At 46.5% G+C, this 22332-nt stretch overlaps 1 protein-coding gene across 2 annotated transcripts in view; it reads left to right on the top strand.

Annotated features, from left to right (window-relative positions):
• The window catches only part of MYO18B (myosin XVIIIB), a 275393-nt gene that overhangs the window by 43466 nt on the left and 209595 nt on the right, over positions 1-22332 (top strand). For both annotated transcript variants that reach the window (XM_081842590.1, XM_081842591.1), the window contains 3 exons: positions 44-144; positions 6275-6338; positions 16007-16151. In XM_081842590.1, coding sequence (XP_081698716.1) covers positions 44-144; positions 6275-6338; positions 16007-16151 — 310 coding nt within the window. The remainder of the gene's footprint in view (positions 1-43; positions 145-6274; positions 6339-16006; positions 16152-22332) is intronic.

Below are 22332 nucleotides of genomic sequence, written 5' to 3'. Positions count from 1 at the left end.
CAGTGGGATGGATGCTGGCATTCTCTTTCTTTTCTCTGCCCAGACAATGCTGCTGGAAAGGATCCGTGTGGTGCAGCAGCCAGAGGGAGAGAGCACCTTCAATGTCTTTTCTCAGATGCTTGCAGGGCTGGATCTGGATCAGAGGTATTGCTCAAAGGGAAGGGGGAGAGGCTGGTCTCTGTCTGATGCTCTGGTGAGCATCCCATGGGAGTGGAGGTGGTGGGAATGACACCTGCACCCTATTCAGATATGCCTGAAGTCATAGAATCATAGAATCATAGAATCATAGAATCATAGAATCATAGAATCATAGAATCATAGAATCATAGAATCATAGAATCATAGAGTTGGAAGAGACCACAAGGGCCATCGAGTCCAACCCCCTGCCAAGCAGGAAACACCATCAGAGCACTCCTGACATATGGTTGTCAAGCCTCTGCTTAAAGACCTCCAAAGAAGGAGACTCCACCACACTCCTTGGCAGCAAATTCCACTGTCAAACAGCTCTTACTGTCAGGAAGTTCTTCCTAATGTTTAGGTGGAATCTTCTTTCTTGTAGTTTGGAACCATTGCTCTGTGTCCGCTTCTCTGGAGCAGCAGAAAACAACCTTTCTCCCTCCTCTATGTGACATCCTTTTATATATTTGAAAATGGCTATCATATCACCCCTTAACCTCCTCTTCTCCAGGCTAAACATGCCCAGCTCCCTTAGCCATTCCTCATAAGGCATCGTTTTCAGGCCTTTGACCATTTTGGTTGCCCTCCTCTGGACACGTTCCAGTTTGTCAGTGTCCTTCTTGAACTGTGGTGCCCAGAACTGTGGCTCACACTGTGAATGTGAGTGATGCTGTGCTGGATGCAGTCCAAATGCCCATCTAGTCTATCCTCACCATGGCCACCCAGATGCCCCAAAGGGAAGCCCCAAAGCAAGACCTGCTGTTGCTCCTCAGCAACTTGGATTCAGTGATAGAATTCTAAGCATGGATGATTCAGTTTCATAAGGTACATAAAGATCTCTTTGTTGAATCAAAGCCAAGGGTCCATCTAGTCCACTATCCCCCTTCTAACAGGGCCCAACCAGAATGGATGAAGAAAATGCAGGCAGTGGGGAGGGTTGCCCCCAACTTCTAATCCGCAGAGGAAGGCTGCCTCTGTGGCCATAGCTCAGTGGCAGAACACAAGCTTTGCACACACAAGGTTCTGGGTTCAATCTCCAGACAGATCAGTAGGGAAAGACCCCTGTCTGAAAGAGCCTCTGCCAGTCCGTGTAGAGTCCTGAGCTAGATGAACCAATGGTATATGCCAGCCTCCCCTGTTCTACAGAGATGTCACTTGTGGGGAATAGCTGACAATAGCTTTCTGCCCTCTCATCCCACTTTAAAGCCATGCAAGTTGGTGGCCATCGCTGCCTCCTGTGGGAGGGAGTTCCGTAGTTTAACTATGCACTGCATAAAGAGAACCGTGCTCTTCAATGCTGTCAAATTTCTGTGAGAGGCTTTAAAAATAATTGCATTGCAAACTGATTTGGAAGTGTGGCAAACTGAATTTAAGACAGGAAAAGTGGAAAACCCCAAATCGACAAATTTGTCAATCCATAGTTGATGTAGGCAAAGGATTGGTCTGATTATGAAGGAACCTTATTTCACCTGTAGAGGGCACAAGATGACTGAGAAACCCTCCCAGGACTGGCCTAGGCTCACCATCATTTTGCTACCTGAAGCAGGTAATGAGATCCAAGCAGGGCCTGGTGGCATCTCTTTTGGAAGCCAGCTATCTTACTTTACTCTGCCCAGGAAGAGGAGAGGCAGTTATTGTTCCCAGTGCAAGATCTGGACACGTTGTTCCAGTGACACATACACAATCCATTGTCTGATGACTAGGATTTGAAAGCAGCAGTTGGTAAACAAAAACAAATGTGTTGTTACTCAGGGAGGGAGATACATTTTGTTTTAACTCCTTAGTTTGTGCACCATTGGATTCCTGCTGTGTTTAATTTGAAGTAGCCCAAAGCCTTTCTCTAAGGTGTAAAAAGAATCCAAAATGATATTTATTCAAAATTTCAAAAAGAAAAAAACACACAAAAAAATAAAAATACAACAACAAAACAACAAAAAACAGAAAAAAGAATAACAAGAAAAAAAATACAAATCCCAATTACATCCTTTCATTTACTTATTTCTTCGACCTCCTCACACCTCCCTTTTTGTATTCTATCTTAATTCATTATTTCAGCAAATTCTTCCCTTACTTCACAATTTTTATTTAAATAATTTGTCTTAACAATCTGTCTCTCTTTCCCCCCGTTAACTCAATATATCCTTTCCGACTTTTACTATATTCTGTCATTCAATTTACTGTTGATTTCTTTAACCTTGTCTTACCTTAAGAACCATAAAATTTCAGAATTTAAACCATATTTATGCATACCTCCTTCAAACCTTTCTCCTAAAGCCAATTAATTCCTTTCCAACATATTCTAATATTTCATTAGTATCACACTAATTCCAAAAAGAAAATATATAAAAAGAAATTTTCTTCTAATTAAATCCACCGTCCCTTCTTCCTGGTTTCGGGTTATGTCAGTCCATTCTAACCATTACATCCTGTCCATCAATCTAGAACACCAGATTGATGTCCGAGGCTCTCAGGTCTCTTCTGCGCCCCCTCTGCAGATTTTCTTGTTCCTGTTTATACTTGCACCTTTCCCTGTCCCTTGTTGGTTTCTTTCGTAGTTTCTTCCCTCTCTCCTTGAGGAGAGGGTCTCCGGGGAATTCCAAATGGTAATAATCTTTATTTTCTTTCATCAAGTTAGCCCATTCCCCAGAATCCCCCTCCCCTATTTTAATTTTGTAATCTAAAAAGTAGTTATTCCAAAAGTAGCTGTCAACTTGTTTCACAGTCCCACCAGAGCTAAGAGCACTTCCTATGATCTCTTGAGGCAGCTCCTTCCAATGACATTAGGGTGTTTTTCATAACGTTTTGCCAAAATCTGCTTCCTTGCTGCAATTCTGCAGTTCTGCTCCTGTCCTGCTCCTGGAGTAACAGAGAAAGCACGCCTGTTCGATCTTCTGCATAATTTTATTTTTTAAAGACCACATCATAAGTTTACCAGATGTTTTTCAATGAATCCGGGGACACTTATTGTTCACTATGTACATGCGAATGCTGAGAAAGCTGTAAATCTGGGGACTGTCCCCAGGAAACGGGGACGTCTGGCAACCTTACCATATCTAACCTACTACAAATATCTAAGTGGTGTACAGAAAAGGAAAGCAAAAGACAACTTGAACTACAATTACTTTTACAAGAATAAAGGTAAATGGACCCCTGACCATTAGGTACAGTCGTGGACGACTCTGGGGTTGTGGCGCTCATCTCGCTTTATTGGCCCAGGGAGCCGGCGTCATGTGGCCAGTATGATTAAGCCGCTTCTGGTGAACCAGAGCAGCACACAGAAACGCCATTTACCTTCCCTCTGGAGCGATACCTATTTATCTACTTGCACTTTGATGTGCTTTCGAACTGCTAGGTTGGCAGGAGCTGGGACCGATCAACGGGAGCTCACCCTGTCGCGGGGATTTGAACTGCCGACCTTCTGATCGGCAAGCCCTAGGCTTTGTGGTTTAGACCACAGCGTCACCCGCGTCCCTTTACAAGAATACATAGATGTAGATAAAAATGTTACAGTAAAGCAAAAAATTCTAAATACATGCAAGCCAATATCAGTTCCTCCTGCTCCTGGCATACCCACCCCTCTCGGCCTCACCCAGGACTCAACTTACCCACCCTGGTACCTGCACCCAGGGCCTAAACTAACTCACAGCTGTTCCTCGGAAATCTCCCACAGAGGGGAAGGTTCCTAGAAGCTCCTGCCATCGCCCTAGTCTCTCCCTCCATGTATGCTTTTTATGGGCAGGCCCAAGGTGGAGGGAGCCTCATCAGGCTGCTGCCCACAGGTGTGTCCCACTCAGCAGCCAGCTGCCCTCTCCACACCCAATTCCAGGGGCAGCAGGTTTGGTGAGTTCCCCAGGGGGTCCCAATGATGGAAGAAGGATGCCCCTCCACACACAATTCATTTTCCAGCCTCTGCCCTCTCCTCCTCCAGCTACACGATGATCCTCCTGATACTACCAGACAACTATCGTAGAATGGGCTTCCAGAGTGGGGCTAATTCATTCCATACTGCATGTTCGTTTTGGGTTTTGGAGTGTGTGCCATCCACCTGCTCATTGCCTCTAGGCCAGGGGTCAGCAGACTTTTTCACCAGGGGGCCGGTCCACTGTCCCTCAGACCTTGTGGGGTACTGGAGTATATTTTGAAAAAAATATAAGAAAGAATTCCTATGCCCCACAAATAACCCAGAGATGCATTTCAAATAAAAGCACACATTCTACTCACATAAAAACACCACGCAGGCCCCACAAATATTCCAGAAATGCATTTTAAATAAAAGGACACATTCTACTCATGTAAAACATGCTGATTCCCAGACTGTCCGTGGGCCGGATTTAGAAGGCGATTGGGCCGGATCCAGGCCCCAGGCCTTAGTTTGCCTACCAATGCTCTAGGCCATCAGTGGGTTCATTGCCCATTGATAAAAAGACTCTGCCCCCTTTTAAAATAATGTTACCATATGTAGTTGTACAGAGATTATTTTTTAGGATGAGATTGGAGTTCTAGACCTCCCATAAAGCAAGGTTTTGGACTGCCTTTTATTTGTGAGTTATTAATGCAAACATATTTCACACATGTTCCATAGGAAGCACAGAGAAGGGGAAGGATGCACCAACTCAGATGGCTTTAAAAGAGATCAAGGACTCAGCTACATTTGTAAAAAAAAATTGTTTTGAATGCATTATAAACATGCAATACCAGATGGCACCAGAGAGCAAAAAAATTCTATGCAATTTTTCATAGCGGTTTTTTCCTTTTTTTATAATAGTTTAATTTCTGACTTATAGCTCTCCCCCGCCCCCCGTGACTAGATCCACCCTCAGACAAATTCACCAAGGATAAAGCTACTCGAAGGCTACTAGCCACAGTCAGGGGCAGTTATACGTCTGAATAGCAGATGCTGGAAACCACAGTAAGGGAGAGGGTTCTTGTGGTTGGGTCCTGCTTGCTGGTTCCCCACAGGCATCTTGGGTGGTGAGTGTGACAACAGGATGCTGGACTAAATGAGCCCCCATTGGCCTGATCCAGCAGGAGTCTTCATATGTTCTTATGTTTTTAGTTGGCTGAGCAGGACCCCTTGTCCTGAATGCTCTCTGCCTCACTTGGCCTTGTGGCTGGGCTCTGCCTCCTTCCTGTGCAGCCTCACGCGCCTTGTGTGTGAGGACAGATTCTGAGCTGCAGCTTCAAATACCAAGCCCAGACTCTTCTTCTGTTCTTATGCAAATGTACTGGAGCTGTGCAAGATGATGCATGCTCTGGTTCTGGAATTCATTTTCCAAAATACTTCTAGTTAAATCCGAATTCAGGAGGAATGGAAGGCAGAGTCAAAAGTTCAACAGAGGAACAAAGCAAATGAAATTGTTCTTCTCTTCCTTGAACACTATGCAGGAGCCGACCACCCATTATCATTTGATTCGTGTTCCCTTAAGAAACTCTGGGAGGAAGGTCAACTTTGTGTGCCCATTTTACAAAGGGCAGAACTGAGCCCCCCAGGATAATGCCATGGCCGCCATGGGACTTGAATCCAGTGCTCTTATACCCAAGTGCCATTTTCAGTTATTTGGGTCACAATGACTCAGTCAGGGGCAGTGCCATGCATTCCATTCCCGGAGGTTTCTCCTTTGCTCTTGGAGTAAATGATGTTTGAGAGATCAGCAGAAATCACTGGCGAATAGACCCAAAGAGAGAAACCTCTGTTGGATAGAGCTATCCTCTTTGCCTAAAAGTAACACTCTTGGCTTTATTTTATCTGTGTTGTTATAGTTTGTGTAAGCTGCCTTGAGTCTCAGTCTGGGGAAAAGGTGGGGAAATAAATATTACAACAACAACAACAACCATGCCCAAAGTTTGAGGTCAATGGATGATCTGCCTTGATTTGTCTCTCCATCTGGGATCAGTTCTCCACCTCGGAACCACGAGCTACTCCTGTCCTGCTTGTGGGTTTCCCAAAATTGACCACTGTTGGGAATGGGGTGCTGGACTCGAGAGGTCTTTGATCTGACCAAGCAGCCAGGTTTTTTTTTTTTAATTACTCTTTAGGCGGCTGCATCTGATGTGAGGGATTTATTTTTTAATGTGTGTGTGTTTCCCCCGCAACTAGGACTATGCTGCATTTGCATCAGATGGCGGAGAACAGCACCTTTGGCATCAGACCGTGTCAGAAGGTAGGCAGCTGAATTAGCCTTCCTCCTCCCCACCCCGTTGCTATATGAATCCTTGAGCACAAAGTATGGAGGTTAGTTTCAGTAGCATTGAGACCAGGTCTCTGCCCCAAGGAACTTGCTTTCCTTTGGGGAGGGGGTAGAACTCCTTTGTTGTATTGCCTGTGTTTTGATGCAAAAGTGAGGCATGCTGGTTAGCGTTTCTAATGAAAAAGGGATGAGGATTATGGGAGAGAAAGGAGGGCAGGACCAGTGGTGGGTTAGGATGGGAAAGAACAATGTGCTTGGGGGAATAATACCAGCCAGGACTGGCTCAAGGCATATTATTATTTGTTTGTTTATTGCATTTATATTCCACTTGTTGCTCCAAGTAACTCAAGATGGCATACATGGTCCCCCCATTTTATCCTCACAACAGCCACCCTGTGAGGTAGGCTAGGTTGAGAGGCGGTGACTGGTCCAAGGATACCTAGTGAGCTTCATGGCTGAATCAGGATTTGATCCCTGGTCAGCTGGGACCAGGGGCTTTGTCAGTGGGTAGCTAGAGTCCCAGGCCTTTGCTCATGGGCCCTGAAGTGCCTGGTCCTTCCTAGAATCAAATCCTGCATGATATCTTTGCAGCATAATTTGATGTGCCTATTCATACAGTTATATGCATTGTCAAATGCATCTGTTTATGGGCTGGTTACCCAAGAAACCTGGAGTGTACATACCTATGCATACCCTGGAGAGGTGTTGCTGCCAGTCAAGGGGCTCACTTCATATAAGGCGGCTTCCAATGTTCCCACTCCCAGCCAGTGGCATCCCTCTTTCTGTTGGTGGAAGACCAAATGCTTGGATCCAAGTAGCTGGCTTCTACAGGGTCAGGTTTTATTTAGTTAGAAAGGATTTTGTTCTCCCCAATTGCATGTGTGATGCAAAGAAAAAGTAAGATGACCTGACCTCCTGAGGCCGGGAGTTCCATAGGCAGGGCACCACCGTGGAAAAAGCCCTCTCACCTCTTGCCGTCAATCTTGCCTCAGAAGTAGGGCTGTAGGATGGTCATTGTTTTCTATTCTGTCCTGTATTTGTCACAGTCAGTGACTCTCCAAGGATTCTGACAGAAGTCTTGTCCCTTCAGCAGCCCCACTGTCAGGGAGTCTTGATAACAAACGAGTGTAGTTAATTTAAAAAAAAAAAGATTTATTGCAAAAACAAAGTTCACCAGAGTGGTGATCACAGCCGTCCATTTATAAATCAAAGATGTCTCTTCTAAGGAGGGTGTTTCCAGTGAGACCAGAAACAGCTTAACTTCCTCTTGTGACGTATTCTGTCTTGAAGACCCCCCCCCATATGCCTAGACCGTGGGCTAAGGGGGTCAGCTCCCACCCCTTCCTCATTCTCTGAGTGTATACTTCAGTGGTCTTTCCCGCTCTCTGAGCTGCTTCCGTTTCTAGCTCCTGCATTTTATCCTTCACTGGTGCACTGGCACTGCTGCCAACTTTCCGAAATGCTATCAGTTGGCATTCCTAAGGGAGGGGGAGTTCGCTATGGGCTATAATCCTCCTGTCTTGCAATTAACCCTCACTCTTCCTGGTTTCTTTCTTCACTAGGAGCTGCAAACTTCCCTTGAGGGCTGGCTCATTTATGACACCTACGAATTGAGAGACCCCCATAAACTACAGACCCTTCTAGGGGGCAAACATCTGCATGCAAATGGGAATTCCCACCCCCCTGCCCACTGTAATATTGGCTCCCACCTTGTAGACAAAGCCTAGGCGGTCGCCACTGCCATCCTCAGAAGGTGAAGAAAGAGGGATATTTTTAAATCCTGGATCGGATTTGGTCCAGAGCACTCCTTGTCCCCAATTGCGCAGTATAACATTTCTCTAGTGTGCTGTGTTCTGTCCGGCTCTTTCGTTATATAAGCCAGGCCTGTTCGGGAGCAGTATTCTATGCTATGTAAGCATAGAAGCAAATGGGCATGCATTTCCATGCACTTAAATGTACTTACTCTTGTGTGTGAATGTGCTGAATCTACAGAGTGAAATCCTGCTCCCCAGTCAGCAGGAGATGGTGGTTGGAACATATGGAGAAACACCCATTTCCTCTCCAGGTCCTGGAAATGGTGCCAGCAATTTAGGGAAGGGAACATTGGAAGCAGCCTTACATGGAGGGCTCATCCACACTTAGCTTTGCACTGCATTTCTCAGAAGTCAGACCATTGGTCCACCAAGCTCAGTATTGTCTACACTGACTGGCAGCAGTTCTAGCAGCTCTCTAAGGCAGGGGTCCCCAAACTTTTTAAACAGGGGGCCGGCTCACTGTCCCTCAGGGCTGGACTATAGTTTGAAAAAAATATGAACAAATTCCTATGCACAGTGCACATATTTTATTTGTAGTGCACAAAAAACAGGAAAAACAATACAATATTTGAAATGAAGAACAATTTTAATCAACATAAACTTATAAGTATTTCAATGGGAAATGGGGCTGCTTTTGGCTAATGAGATGGTCAATATCACCAATGTTCGTCCCTACAACCCAGCCTACACATGGATCTCCCTCACTCCCATGGCCCAGTCTATGTGCAGGCCTTTCATGCCCCCATGCACAGCGGAAGGCAAGCCAAACCTGCGGCCGAGGCTGGCGAGCTTCCCTGCAAGCATCCGTCCTCCAGCAACTCCGGGCATCTTCCTCTCCTGACCTCGGGCAGGCCGGATCCAGGACCGTGGCGGGACACATCCAGCCTGCGCGCTGTAGTTTGGGGATCCCTGCTCTAATGTTTCAGGCAAGATTCTCTCCCAACCCTACCTGGAGATGCTGGGCATTGAACCTGGGAGCTTCTGTTTGCAATGCAGATACTCGGTCACGGAGCTATGGTGCTTCCTAATGGGAAGATCTTCTGTGAACAGTAGCATCCTCCCACCACAACTGGTGCCCTCCAGATGTTTTCAACTGCAGCTCTCATCTGCCCCTGTCAGCATGGCCATATGGTGCTGGGGCTGATGGGAATTCTATTCCAGAACACTTGGGCCAAAGCTTGGATCTTCAGTGGGTGGGTCTGCGGCCACAGCTGACAGAAGGTGGCTCACAACAACTGTCCTGGGACCAGCTAAGAGGAGAGTCCACAAATTCATGTTTGAATGAAAGCTATACCACATCAATTTCTAAAAATGAGTTGGTAGTTTAAAAATATTCTTATAAAGAAATAAGCGTGGGTTCCAGGTCTGAAAAAGTTTAAGGTGTTGTTTTCTGCATTTGAAGTTTGTGAGCTTGGGAAAAATGGATTGCAGATGGGCTTCATGTAAGGTCCAACATATTCCTCCATTATCTAGCTGACAATTTCATTTCCCAGAAGTTGGAAGAAGCAACAAGGGAATCATCTATCTTGGACCTGGTCCTCACCCACAGTCAGTGGTGGAGCAACATGCTGCAACCCCCGGACTGGGGTTTGATGAGCATCCCCTGAGAGGGGTGGCTAATGCCGCAGAAGAAAGAACTGGGATTCAAAATGACCTTAACAGATTGGAGAACGGGGCCCAGGCTAACAAAATGAATTTCAATAGGGACAAATGTAAGGTTCTTCACTTAGGCAGGAAAAACCAGATGCATAAATGGGGGTCACCTGGCTTACTAGCAGTAAATGGGGGTCACCTGGCTTACTAGCACTATGCTACCACTCAGTGGATTTGTAACTGGCTGACTGACCGAACCCAAAGGGTGCTCATCAATGGTTCCTCTTCATCCTGGAGAAGAGTGACTAGTGGGGTGCCACAGGGTTCTGTCTTGGGCCCGGTCTTATTCAACATCTTTATCAACGACTTGGATGATGGACTCAAGGGCATCCTGATCAAATTTGCAGGTGACACCAAACTGGGAGGGGTGGCTAACACCCCAGAGGACAGGATCACACTTCAAAACGACCTTGACAGATTAGAGAACTGGGCCAAAACAAACAAGATGAATTTTAATAGGGAGAAATGTAAAGTATTGCACTTGGGCAAAAAAAATGAGAGGCACAAATACAAGATGGGTGACACCTGGCTTGAGAGCAGTACATGTGAAAAGGATCTAGGAGTCTTGGTTGACCACAAACTTGACATGAGCCAACAGTGTGACGCGGCAGCTAAAAAAGCCAATGCAATTCTGGGCTGCATCAATAGGAGTATTGCATCTAGATCAAGGGAAGTAATAGTGCCACTGTATTCTGCTCTGGTCAGACCTCACCTGGAGTACTGTGTCCAGTTCTGGGCACCACAGTTCAAGAAGGACACTGACAAACTGGAACGTGTCCAGAGGAGGGCAACCAAAATGGTCAAAGGCCTGGAAACGATGCCTTATGAAGAACGGCTAAGGGAGCTGGGCATGTTTAGCCTGGAGAAGAGGAGGTTAAGGGTGATATGATAGCCATGTTCAAATATATAAAAGGATGTCACATAGAGGAGGGAGAAAGGTTGTTTTCTGCTGCTCCAGAGAAGCGGACACGGAGCAATGGTTCCAAACTACAAGAAAGAAGATTCCACCTAAACATTAGGAAGAACTTCCTGACAGTAAGAGCTGTTTGACAGTGGAATTTGCTGCCAAGGAGTGTGGTGGAGTCTCCTTCTTTGGAGGTCTTTAGGCAGAGGCTTGACAACCATATGTCAAGAGTGCTCTGATGGTGTTTCCTGCTTGGCAGGGGGTTGGACTTGGTGGCCCTTGTGGTCTCTTCCAACTCTATGATTCTATGATTAAATGTGAAAGGAACTTAACATGAGTCAACAGTGTGATGCAGCTGCAAAAAGGAAAGAAAGCTAATGTCATCATAGGCTGCATCAACAGTAGAGTGTCCCAATCAAGGGAAGTAATAGTCCCATTCTATTCTGCCTTGGTGAGACCACACCTGGAATACTGTGTCCAATTCTGGGCACCACAATTTAAGAAGGACATTGACAAGCTGGAAAGTGTGCAGAGGCGGGCAACCAAGATGATTAAGGGTCTGGAAACCAAGCCTTATGAGGAACGGTTGAAGGAGCTGAGTATTCTTAGCCTAGAAAAGAGGAGACAGAGATTTCATAGCCATCTTCAAATATCTCAAGGGCTGTCTCATGGAAGATGGAGCAAGCTTGTTTTCTCCTAATCTGGAGGGTAGGACTCAAACCAATGGCTTCAAGTTCCATTAAAGGAGATTCCAACTAAACATCAGGAAGAACGTTCTGACAGAAGAGCTGTTCAACCCTGGAATGTTCTTCCTTGGCAGGTAGTGGACCCTTCTTCCTTGGAGGTTTTTAAACAGAGGTTGGATGGTCATCTGTCATGGATGCTTTAGCTGAGATTCCTGCATTGCAGGGGGTTGCACTAGAGGACCCTTGGGGCTCCCTTCCAACTCTCCAGTTCTGTGATTCTATGTCTGAACAGGCCAGTGTCAGTTGCAGATTTGGAGAATTCAAGTTTCAGGTGGTGTCAGGCTGCCAGGCGAGGCTTACCTTCCCCCTCTCTGTGGATAACAGCATGAAGCGAAAGCAGTCTTTTGCCGCAGTAGAGAGGTTTATTGAACACAGCACAAACATAGCGCCCATTCTTATTATGCAGGTGCTCCCAATTAAGTTTCTCCCACTTCCCTCTAGTTACTTCCATCTTCCTGTCTCCTCACCACGTGATCCCTTCACCACTGAGCCTTCTGAGAGGCTGCCCTATCTGGTGGCCTGGCTCTTGGGCTCATGGGAAGCACACTTTCTATTAAGGGAGATTCAAACAGCTCTCTCTCTTCCCGTTCCTCTCCCCTTGGTTGCTCTTCTCCCAGCTCCGTCCAACTGTCAGTTCCCGAACTGTGTCCTTCCATGAACCATTGCTCTAGGTCAATACTATCTTCCTGCTCCAGAGGAACTTCAGGATTAGGCCCTTGTGCAGAGGGAGAGGGGGCTCACACCATTCTTCCTCAGAGCAATACCCTTCAGTCTGGTTCCTGACATCTGGTTTGTTTTTTCACATGTGAAGATTTTAATTGTCTCCCTGGCACATTTGATGTCAGTGTCTGATTGTTCACAGGGAAGAAATAGGGAGGGTGAGAGATTAGTGATGCAAATATGCACTTTGGCCAATGTAGGCTCCAATCTGCATCCCATTTATGCCAGAGCTGCTTTGAGCTTCCCTGCGGAGTGAAATGACTGTCTTGTGCCAGGACTCCTTCAGGTTTTTTTCTGTTATCATTGAGTCTGCTGCTGTCAACACCCTCTGTGTGTCTGGGCTGGGCGACCCACCTTGAACTTGTGCTGTTAGCACTTTCCACCAGAGCCCGATTCATTCTGCTGACTTGTGCAGAAACACTGAGTGGAGGATTTTGTGTGTCTGGAGGGGCACTGCAGTGGGGGAGGCAGACTCTAAGCACCACTGCATGAAGAATCCCCCTGAAAGGCTGTGTCCTTGCACTTTTTCTTGCATGGCTGTAGAGAAATGCGCAAGAATGGAAGGCAAACTACAAGGACACATGAAGAGGGTTACAGTGGCTCTCTTAGACAGGCAGGGAAGGTGGGGGAAGGGGTGAGCACTCCCAGCTATTGTAGGTCTCCCTTTCCCAGATACTGTCCTGACCCCCACCCCAACTGAAGTTTCCACAAGAGGCAGTGATGGGACATGGCCACCAATTTGGGTGACTTTAAAAGTGGATTCGACAAATTTATGGAGGAGAGGGCCTTGCTCTGCCTCCACAGTCAGAAGCAGCCATGCTTGTGGGTTTCCCATTGTCATCTGGTTGGCCACTGTGAGAACAGGATTCTGGACTAGGTGGGCCATGTTATAGCAGGTGGGCCTGTTCCAGCAGACTATTCTTTGGTTCTGACATTATTATTCCTTGAAGCCACCCAGTGGCAGAGATTTAGAGAGGAGCCTTGCTGCTTCTGTCTATGCCTCTACTGCCAAAGGCACACAGCCAACTAACCTGCAAATCTGGAGGAGTGAGGCATCGGGTCTTTCAGCAGGCAATGCTCTCAACCCCCAACAAAACAGAGGTGTGTCACTGAAAGTAGCTGGAGTGAGTGCCAAGTCAGGAATCATGCTTCTTTTCAAACCATGTTCTGAAGTTTGTTTCATGATCAGAACAATCCTCTCAAGTGATTGTTTTCACCCTGCTTTAAAAGCAACACTTCAAAGAACGGCTCAAAAAAATAAACACACACAAAAAAACCTTAGCAAAACAGGATTCCCAATGAAATGGTCTGCCTCACAGCCAGAGGCTCTACTCCAAGGAAGCACTGAGGAGGACTGTGACAGATTGGAGCTTTGCTGTGTGTTCTCTGATCTGGTGACACATGCTGTCTGTTGAAGTTGAATGGGGAGGGGCCCTTAGATGTCTGAAAGAGTTCTGGGACTTGCTGGTTAATGGGATTTTCTGCTGTCCTCAGTGGATGCTCAGCCCTTCTGTCTATTCCAGATGTAGTGTTTCAGAAAGTTGCTTTGAGCCAAACACACTCCCCTTTGAAACCTTCAAGATCTCAAGTCTCAAATGTTTGGTAGCCAAGAACATGGCTTAATTAGAACTGGAAACACTATTGAAAAGGTTTACTTTTCAAATACATTTAAGTAGGAATTACTCAGCCTTGGAGAAGCCCCTTCCTTGGGTTTCTGTCACTCACCTGTGACTGTTGGTCACTCATCCATTCTGAATGGGTAGAAAGAAGCACAGAGCTATGACATACAGAGAGGCATCAGGCAACCTCACTGGAGGAGGAGTGGTGATTCTGGCCATGTATCTGAGTCAGTAATCACAACGCAGAGAATTGCCAGAGTTAGAATTAATCATCCTAGCAGAGACTGCTTGGAAGTACGGAATTCAACAACAATCAATCATGCAGAGATGCAACGGAGAACCTTTTCTGAAATTAGAAAAAGCTGCCCAGTGCTGGGGAATGACCCCAGTCATGTCCAGTGTGGGAGAGACATGGCAGGATTAACCACCCTGTGCTCTTTCAGCAACTTTGTCTGTGGTCAAGAGCTGTAGGTGCTCATCAAATGGAAGCCCTACTTCCATCTACTGCTCTGAAGTAGGGTCATCTCTGCCTCCAGGTTTTCAACTGCACATCTTCTGAAAATGCACAAACCTTTTCTCTTGTTCCAGTTACAGATAGGTAGCCGTGTTGGTCTGCCATAGTCAAAACAAAATAAAAAAATTCCTTCCAGTAGCACCTTAAAGACCAACTAAGTTAGTTCTAGGTATGAGCTTTCGTGTGCATGCATCTGAAGAAGTGTGCATGCACATGAAAGCTCATACCTAGAACTAACTTAGTTGGTCTTTAAGGTGCTACTGGAAGGAATTTTTTTATTTTCTCTTGTATGAATGATGCCAGATTTTAGCTCACTGGTTCCTTTATTTTATCCAGTTTTCTGTTTGGAATCTTAATGGCTCCCCCTTTGTAAAAGCCTTTCCTCAGAAAAGTGGATAAGGCAAAAGAGGAGACCCATATATTGTAGGTGCCTTGGAGGGGTCATGTTTGCCTCCACACAACCATGTGCAGAAGAGTCATGGTTGCTCCTGACCAGGGGCAGCCTTTGACACCACCACCACCTCCCCAGGAGAACACAAAGCTAGCGTATTTAGTAATGAGAATATTTTGTCTCCCCAAATACTGGTAGTCTTGCCACTTGTAATGTTTTTATTGGGAGGAGGAATAAGGAATTGCACCTCCTCCCAACTGCTTAGTCCAGCCATACTGAATTCTGTCTGTTGATCACACTCAAACACAACAAGGGACTAGGGATGGAGGAGAAATGTGATTCAATTTGCATTTAAAGGCAAACCTACTTAATTTGCACTTCCCAAAACAAAATGAGTACTGAAGTGCAGCCATTGTTTGAAATCCACACTTGCTGAATTTTGCAAGGTTGTCCTCCAGTCAAGCCATGTGTCCAGAAATGCATGTATTAGGGAAATAACATACAGAAATGTATTACATTAATTTAAATTGTTTTACAAAAATACATTAGGCAAGTTATACATACAAACTATGTGCATGTTATGAGAAATTTGCACTAAAAATGCTGGTGATTTTTTCTTTTAATTGCAAACTGATGTGGGAATGTGGCAAAATATTTTTAAGGTGACATGGAAATGAGGAGAGCTAAACTTAAGACATGGGTATAGCCAAGGAGGGGCATATCCAAAAATATTATTGAAAAGCATTGAAAGGACTCAATTATCTGAGGTTCTGCTCCCCCTCAGCAGAAGCCTGGCCCCCACAATGTCTTATTTATGGTGTATTTTTGCCTGTGACTTAAGAAACTGAAACTGAAAGATTCTACCATCCTTGCATGGGAAGTAACCTAGGCACTATCTCTCATTCAGTTCTGTAGCTTGGGGGTTCCTTCTACTGGAACCTTTGCCAACCTGGGGCTGGAAGCTGCAGGAGGGGAGGAGAGGGCTCTTGAGCTTGGGTCCTGCTTATGGGTTTCCCTTTGGGGCATTCCCTGTGGGAGCAGGATCCTGAATTAGATGGGTCATTGGCCTGACCCAGCAGGTTTTTCTTAGTTTCCTATGTACACATGCTGGTTTAAGAATAATCAATGTAGGTGATGTATTTTGGAGAAGTTCTGGCCCTGTCGGGTTCTTTTTAAGGGTGCTTTGTATGCTGCCATTCTTTCTGAAGGCACCTTGGTATCTCTGGTCCCAACCCATGCCCTCATGCCATAGACCTGGCTGTTCCTTTCTCGCCTTGCAGGCTGAAGAGAAGCAGAAGGCCTCAGCTGCATTTGCTCAGCTCCAGGCTGCCATGGAGATCCTGGGAATTGTGGTGGAGGAGCAGAAGGCCATCTGGCGAGTTTTGGCTGCCATCTACCACCTGGGTGCTGCAGGGGCTTGCAAAGGTAAGACTAACGGCTGGCAAAGGTGGCATTTTGGGCTGGGTGGTTCTACAAGGAGACTGCTGTGCTGGATCCATCTGCTGCAGCCTGAGAAAGGAGATGATGGAGATGACTCTGTCTCTCATCTCTGCTTTGTAGGCTGCATGGTGCAGCATTTCAGAAAATCAAGCCATCTGCCTGGGCTCATTTGTCTGAATTCCCTGCCCCCTTTTAGCCTATCCTTCTAGGAGCATTACAGAAAGTCAATGGATCTCAGTTCAGCCTCTCTGCTTGAGAGGCTGCTGTTTTCATATAATGCTGGTCTTGCACAAGGCCTGCTCTTGGAGATCCCTGGAGTGGGAGGAGAGCCAGAGAAAGTGCAAGACCCTCCAATATGTGTTCTGTCTGAGGCAGCAAACAGAGTGTGCCACCCACTGCAGAGTTGGCAAAATGTTAAGCCACTTGCTATCTTACATAGAACCATAGAATTGTAGAGGGCTGCCTCATGGAAACAAGCCTGTTTTTTGCTGCTCCAGAGAGTGGTACCCGAACCAACAGATTCAAGTAACAAAAGGGGACATTCTGATTAAACTGGGAAGAACGTTCTGAAGATAAGAGCCATTTAAAAGTGGAACAGACTCCTTGGAGGCTTTTAAACAGAGGTTGGATGGCCATCTGTCATGGATACTTCAGTTGAGATTCCTGCATTGCAGGGGGTTGGACTAGATGACCCTTGGGAGGCCCTTCCAACTTTACAATGCTATGATTTCCTCAACACCCCTCAGCCTCCAGGGCTGCTCACACTTCCTGATCTGAATATGCCTCCTAGTAGGAGTTCCCTTATTGTGCCTTTCCCTGGGCTTTGAAGAGTGGTTGCCTAGGAAAGCTGCAGAATGCAAATCCCTGGGGTGATAATTTTAGAATGAGAGAAGGGACTCTCACAACCACCCCTTGGCTCCCTTAAAATTAAAATGTGGGCTAAATATTCAGCACAACTGTAGTCCAAGAGGATAGCAAAATCATACAAGGATCATGAAAGTGTATTATCAGAGATGGCTACAAGCAATGCTTCTGTTCCAGAGGCAGAGTCATGTGCTGCCTATGCACTGGTGGAGGAAGAGGGGATGGGGGGAGCGCACCGCCCCCGGCAGAGCAATCCCAGTGGGGTTCCATCATGGTTGCCCCCCCACACTGAGCGCCCCACCCCCACAGACGGCATACCGCGCCCCCAGGACGTGTGCCAGCCCTGCCCCCTCCTGCTCTCCGCCCCCAGTGCCGGACCATGAAGCTCTGCCACTGTGCCTGTGCACTTGTTTATCCGTCTGGCTCCATTTTGAATTTGCACCCTCAGCCTTCATTACTATTTTATTATGGTAATGAACAGAGTCGAGTCTGACACTGCTGGCTCCTCTATCAGCTCCTACCCATCAGTCTCCCAGGTGCCATCAACACTGCCTGCCTTGCAACTGTATTTTATTTTCTTCTGATTATGATTTGGTGTTGCTGTGTCTGAATTATAGCAAGAAGAATCTTCAGTGGAAGTCGTGCTTGTGAAGACTTTATTTAAATGCAGAGAAAGTGAGAGTGGGGAGGGCATTAAGGAGGGAGAAGGTGGTGCTCTTCATAATTTTTTAAAAGATGTGCTCTAACCTAAAGGCAGCTCCTGGTGATTTATGTACTTTTGATTCTAAGCACTTTGGGACTGCGGTGTTGCGAAATCAGCTGTGGGGGGGGCATTTATATACATCTCTGTAGCATGTCACAGCACCATTAATCAACTATAATTATTTTAAAATTAGGAAAGTTCACTGCTTAGGATGATGTCCTTCACCTGCCAAATGCTTAATACCAGAGTTTCCTGAAGATAGTATGAAATATCCAGGAATTTTTGTGAGGCTCTGGGTTCAGTTCTGGAATCAAGCCTTTGATACCCTGTCTAAGGCAACATCCCTCCCTTTTGATAGCAGTGGCTTATTGATTTCTAAGCAGAGGATCACTTCATTCCCCTGTAATGCTTCATTCCAGATTTTTGAAGATTACTTGGGAATTGCAAAGAGTGTGATTGCATCCCCATGTTCCTGCTTTTTTATTGCTGCAATTGTCACATGATAGTTTGGTGATTATGGGTGACACACTGCATGGAGATTTCCCTTGCATTTTGAATAGTTGGAGCTTGGTTTCCAATAGTAAAATTACCACTAAAGTTCATGGGTTATTACTAAGGTGGTGGTTGCTGCTGCGGCTTCTGCTTCTTCTCCAGCTCATTGCACACAGCTCTTTACAGCAAAAGGGAAAGGTCTTATCAGTTGAATGCAACCTGCCCATTCTGTCCATGGCCAACGCTTAGGCCACATTCAAGTCATACCTTTAAAGCACTATGATACCTCTTTAAACAGTCATGTTTCCCTCAAAGGATTATGGGAGCTGTAGTCTGTTAAGGGTGCTGAGCATTGTCAGGAGCCCCCTATACCCCTCCCAGAACCACAGTTCTCAGAGTTTCCTGGGAAGAGGGATTGATTGTATAGCTACTCTGGGAATTGTAGCTCTGGGAGGGTAGGGGAGGAAGTTTCAGACATACGTAGGTGAGTTCATCTCTGTTATAATCTTTCCCAGCAAGGTCACATCAGGAAAAGTTTGATTCTCGCGAAAGTAGCTTGACTAGGCCAGATACTTCCTAGTTTATATCTTTACCATATTGCGGGCAATTGAAGGGTGTTGTCTCTGCAAAATAATGAAGTTCTGTGAGGGGGATACGAATCTCCTGACAGCTCTCAGCATCCTTAACAAACTACAGCTCCCAGGAAGCCATGACTGTCTGGAGTGGTGTCATAGTGCTTTAAGTGTATGCTGTGGGCACAGGAGCTGAGTAGACCTTTGCTCCCCAAAAGATGCCTTGTGATGGTGCCTTCTGGCAGCCAAGCAAGTACCTGTGTTGCAGCTCTGAGCTTCCCATCAGGGTCCACTGCCATCTCCTGAGGTCTAGAGAGGGAGCATCAGGGATCAAGAGAGGGCTCAGAATGTGGTCAGGATGGTTTTCGGTGGTGGTAAGAACAGCCAAGGCGGTTCAGGCTGCCTTGTGGGGCTTCTGAAGGTTCTTCCAGGTCCTCATTTGTTCTCTGTGGGGTTTCTTGCCTCTTTCATACAGGAGGTCTCCATGAGATCTGGACTAGGCAGAATCTTGGCCTGTTTGGAAGAACTGAATACCAGGCTGCTTCAAGACCAGCTATTTAGTGAGGCACATCCTGCTTCATTCAATCACTTTACAGGGCATCCACATGTCTGCACAAAATCTGACATTTTTCAGGGGTTTGGGGGTGGAAAAATAAATAGCTCTTGTCTCTCTTCTTTCAGCAGCTCACCCTTTTCTCCAAAAATCGATTCTGTTGCCAAAGGGAATCAAAGGACTCACAGATTTAAAAATGGATCAAAGCAAAATAGAAGTGGACTGAGAGAGAAAAAGATGAATTAGTTCCTATAACTCCAGTCCTCTGCTCTTCCTGCATTCAGTGGTATTCTTGTCAGGGACTTTTTTTATTAATGTGTTTGTTTGTTTGTTTGTTTGTTTGTTTGTTTATTAAACTTATATCCCAAAGTTGCCCAAGGCAGCAAACGTGATAAAATGATAAAAACCTCTTAAAAACAGACCATTCCAGTAGAGATGCAGACTGGGAAATATCTAATCTTAAAAGGCTTGTTGGAAGAGGAAGGTCTTCAACTGGTACCAAAAAGAGGTGGCACCTCTCCAGTCATAGAATCACAAAATTCTAGAGTCGTATAGGCCAAGCTCCTGCAATGCAGGAATCACGGCTAAATGTAATATTCAAGGGAAGGGCATTCCAAAGGCCAGGTGCCACAAAACTAAAGGTCCGACTCCTGTATTTTGCAGAACAGACCTCTTAATAAGAGGGTATCTGCAGCAGGCCTTCTCCTGCAGAGCACAGTGATTGACAGTTGGGGGGGGGTCTAAAACCCTAGGTGCCTAGGGTCAAAACGATCCTTTTGAGTAGTTGTCGAAGCCAGCCTTCGACAATCTTTGGGGTTGGCTAATTTGGGTAGCCAACCCCAAAGATCAAAGTCTGACAGTCCTTCATGTTGAATGTCACTGAGCCTCCCTGCCAATTCGTGTATGCTATTTAAGTGTCCGGTGATGTTCAAGGATTGGTCAGTCACATATGTGCAACATTCGGCGCCTATCAAAGCACAGGTCCCCCCTTGACTTGACAATAAAAAGTCTGTAGCAATCCTCATTTGTAACCTACCTCAGAGAACTCAGATACCAAAGAATCTGTTATCTGAGTGGCTTCTTGCATGAACTTCAGGAGGATGTCGGTGAGTCTGAGAATATCAACGTGGTTAGATCCAGCTCTGTAAGCAGGGAACAGTGCCCGAGCCACAGTCTCTCCATTGGCAGCGATGTCGGAGAGATCTGACAGGTCCTTTGGTTCCCTTTTATTCCTCTGTCTCCCGGGAGGTAGATGCGGGGTGATCCAGGTGTATGCCCGGTGTCCGCACACCCAGAACAAGCCACTGAGGAACGATTCCATTCTGCCAGATGCAAAGGTCTGCAATAGCATAAGGTCCAAGTGTTGTGGCTTCCAAGTGGGTTGGTGGCCGATTGCGTTGGCCCAGGTGAGGGTGAGGTTTGGAAAGGTCTGGGAACACGTTGGGTTAGTGACAGTCACTTGTCCTGTGGCTAGAATCTCGAGGTTGACATTGCAGGTGCTAGTTCCGATAGAGGTCCCTTCTCCAGTGAAGCGGCGACAGAGGGGTCCCTTGGTGGGACCTGTGAGGTACAGATATTGGTGGGTAAGGTTTAAAGCGGTTAAATTCCAGGAGGCAACATCTCCGGAATGGTATTGTTCCAGTGTTATGGCTACTGGAACTAGCGGAAGACTTTGCTGGAGGTGGCTGGGTGCGTGGGCACAGATCCGACAGTTCAAGTAGGGAGTTTCTTTAGCCACCTGGCTAAGAAGTTTGATGTAAGAGTTCTGCTCCCAGGACGAAAGGAGATCTTCTCCTGGGAAGGAGAGGTCTGTGCCAAGCTGCTGGGGCGCGATACCAACCGGGTATAGTGGGTCAGTGGTATTCAGGAGCCGTCTGTCCTTAGCAATCCCGCCACATCTCAAAGGACCGGCGTTGTCCCACACAGGGGTGTGGGAGGGGTGTATAGGATGGTGCCAACCCTCCAGGTACTCTGCCCCTCTCCAGTCGTGAGTGAGTCCAAGGTTCCATAGGCAACAGAATCGCCTTAGGCGGAGTCCTTGTAGTTAGGGTTTTTGTGGCTCAGGGGTCATAAAAAGGCATTGGAAACCAAAGATCAAATTTTCGGAAGGGTGGTGTGAGTCTGTGTACACGTGTGCAGCCCCTCCGGCTTTGATTTCGGTCCAGTTCGGATTTCTAGAGATCTCTCCTTGGCCATAAGGTAGGTAAGTCCCATTGTTGCATCTCAGGCAGTAATACTGATGGTTGAGAGTGAGGACGGCTGACCCTATACGTTGGAGATTTTGGTCTCGTATAAAGAGTTCCCAGTACTAGTTATTGGTAAGTCTGGGTACTAATGAATGGTGCAACAGAGTCAGTGACTCAGGGAGACAGAAGTCAAAGTCAGGGTTGGATTTCCCCCCAGATTCGATACTGTGAAAGTCCAAGAAATGGTAGTTTGTTTGTAATCCAGTGCAGTGGCCCGACGCAGTAAAGTGGGTTCCCCTGTCACTGTCCAGTCGACGGGGTACTCCATACCGGGGAATGATATCTTGTAAAAGGGCCCTGGCGAGTACTGAAGCGGTTGCCTTCTTGCAAGGGAATCCCTCCACCCAGGAGGAGAATTTGTCCACTATGATTAGGGCATGTTTGAACCCCTGACATTGGGGTAAGTCGATGAAATCCAGCTGTAAACTCTCAAAGGGAACAAAAGCCCAAGGCCTGGCTCCAGGGGGTCTTTTAGGCTCCCGTTTGGGGTTGAAGTTTTGGCATGTTATGTAATTCTTTGAGGCAGCTGTGGCTGCAGCCGTTATCCCTGGAGCATACCAGCATCTTTGGACATGGTCTATTAGTCTTCCCTTTCCCCAATGAGTCTGTTGGTGGAGGACCCTCACAAATTTTGGAGTCCAGGCTTTTGGCATGACGGTTCTGCCGTCTGGGAGGAGCCAGACGCCACCCATTTTGTTGGCGCCCATGGATTCCCACATTGTTTTTTCCTCTTTAG

Source organism: Podarcis erhardii, assembly GCF_964252035.2.
Source record: "Podarcis erhardii genome assembly, chromosome: 15".
In the NCBI taxonomy this organism is placed as follows: Eukaryota; Metazoa; Chordata; class Lepidosauria; order Squamata; family Lacertidae; genus Podarcis; species Podarcis erhardii.
Note: the sequence above shows the minus strand (reverse complement) of the source record. Positions and strands in the feature narration are given on the sequence as shown.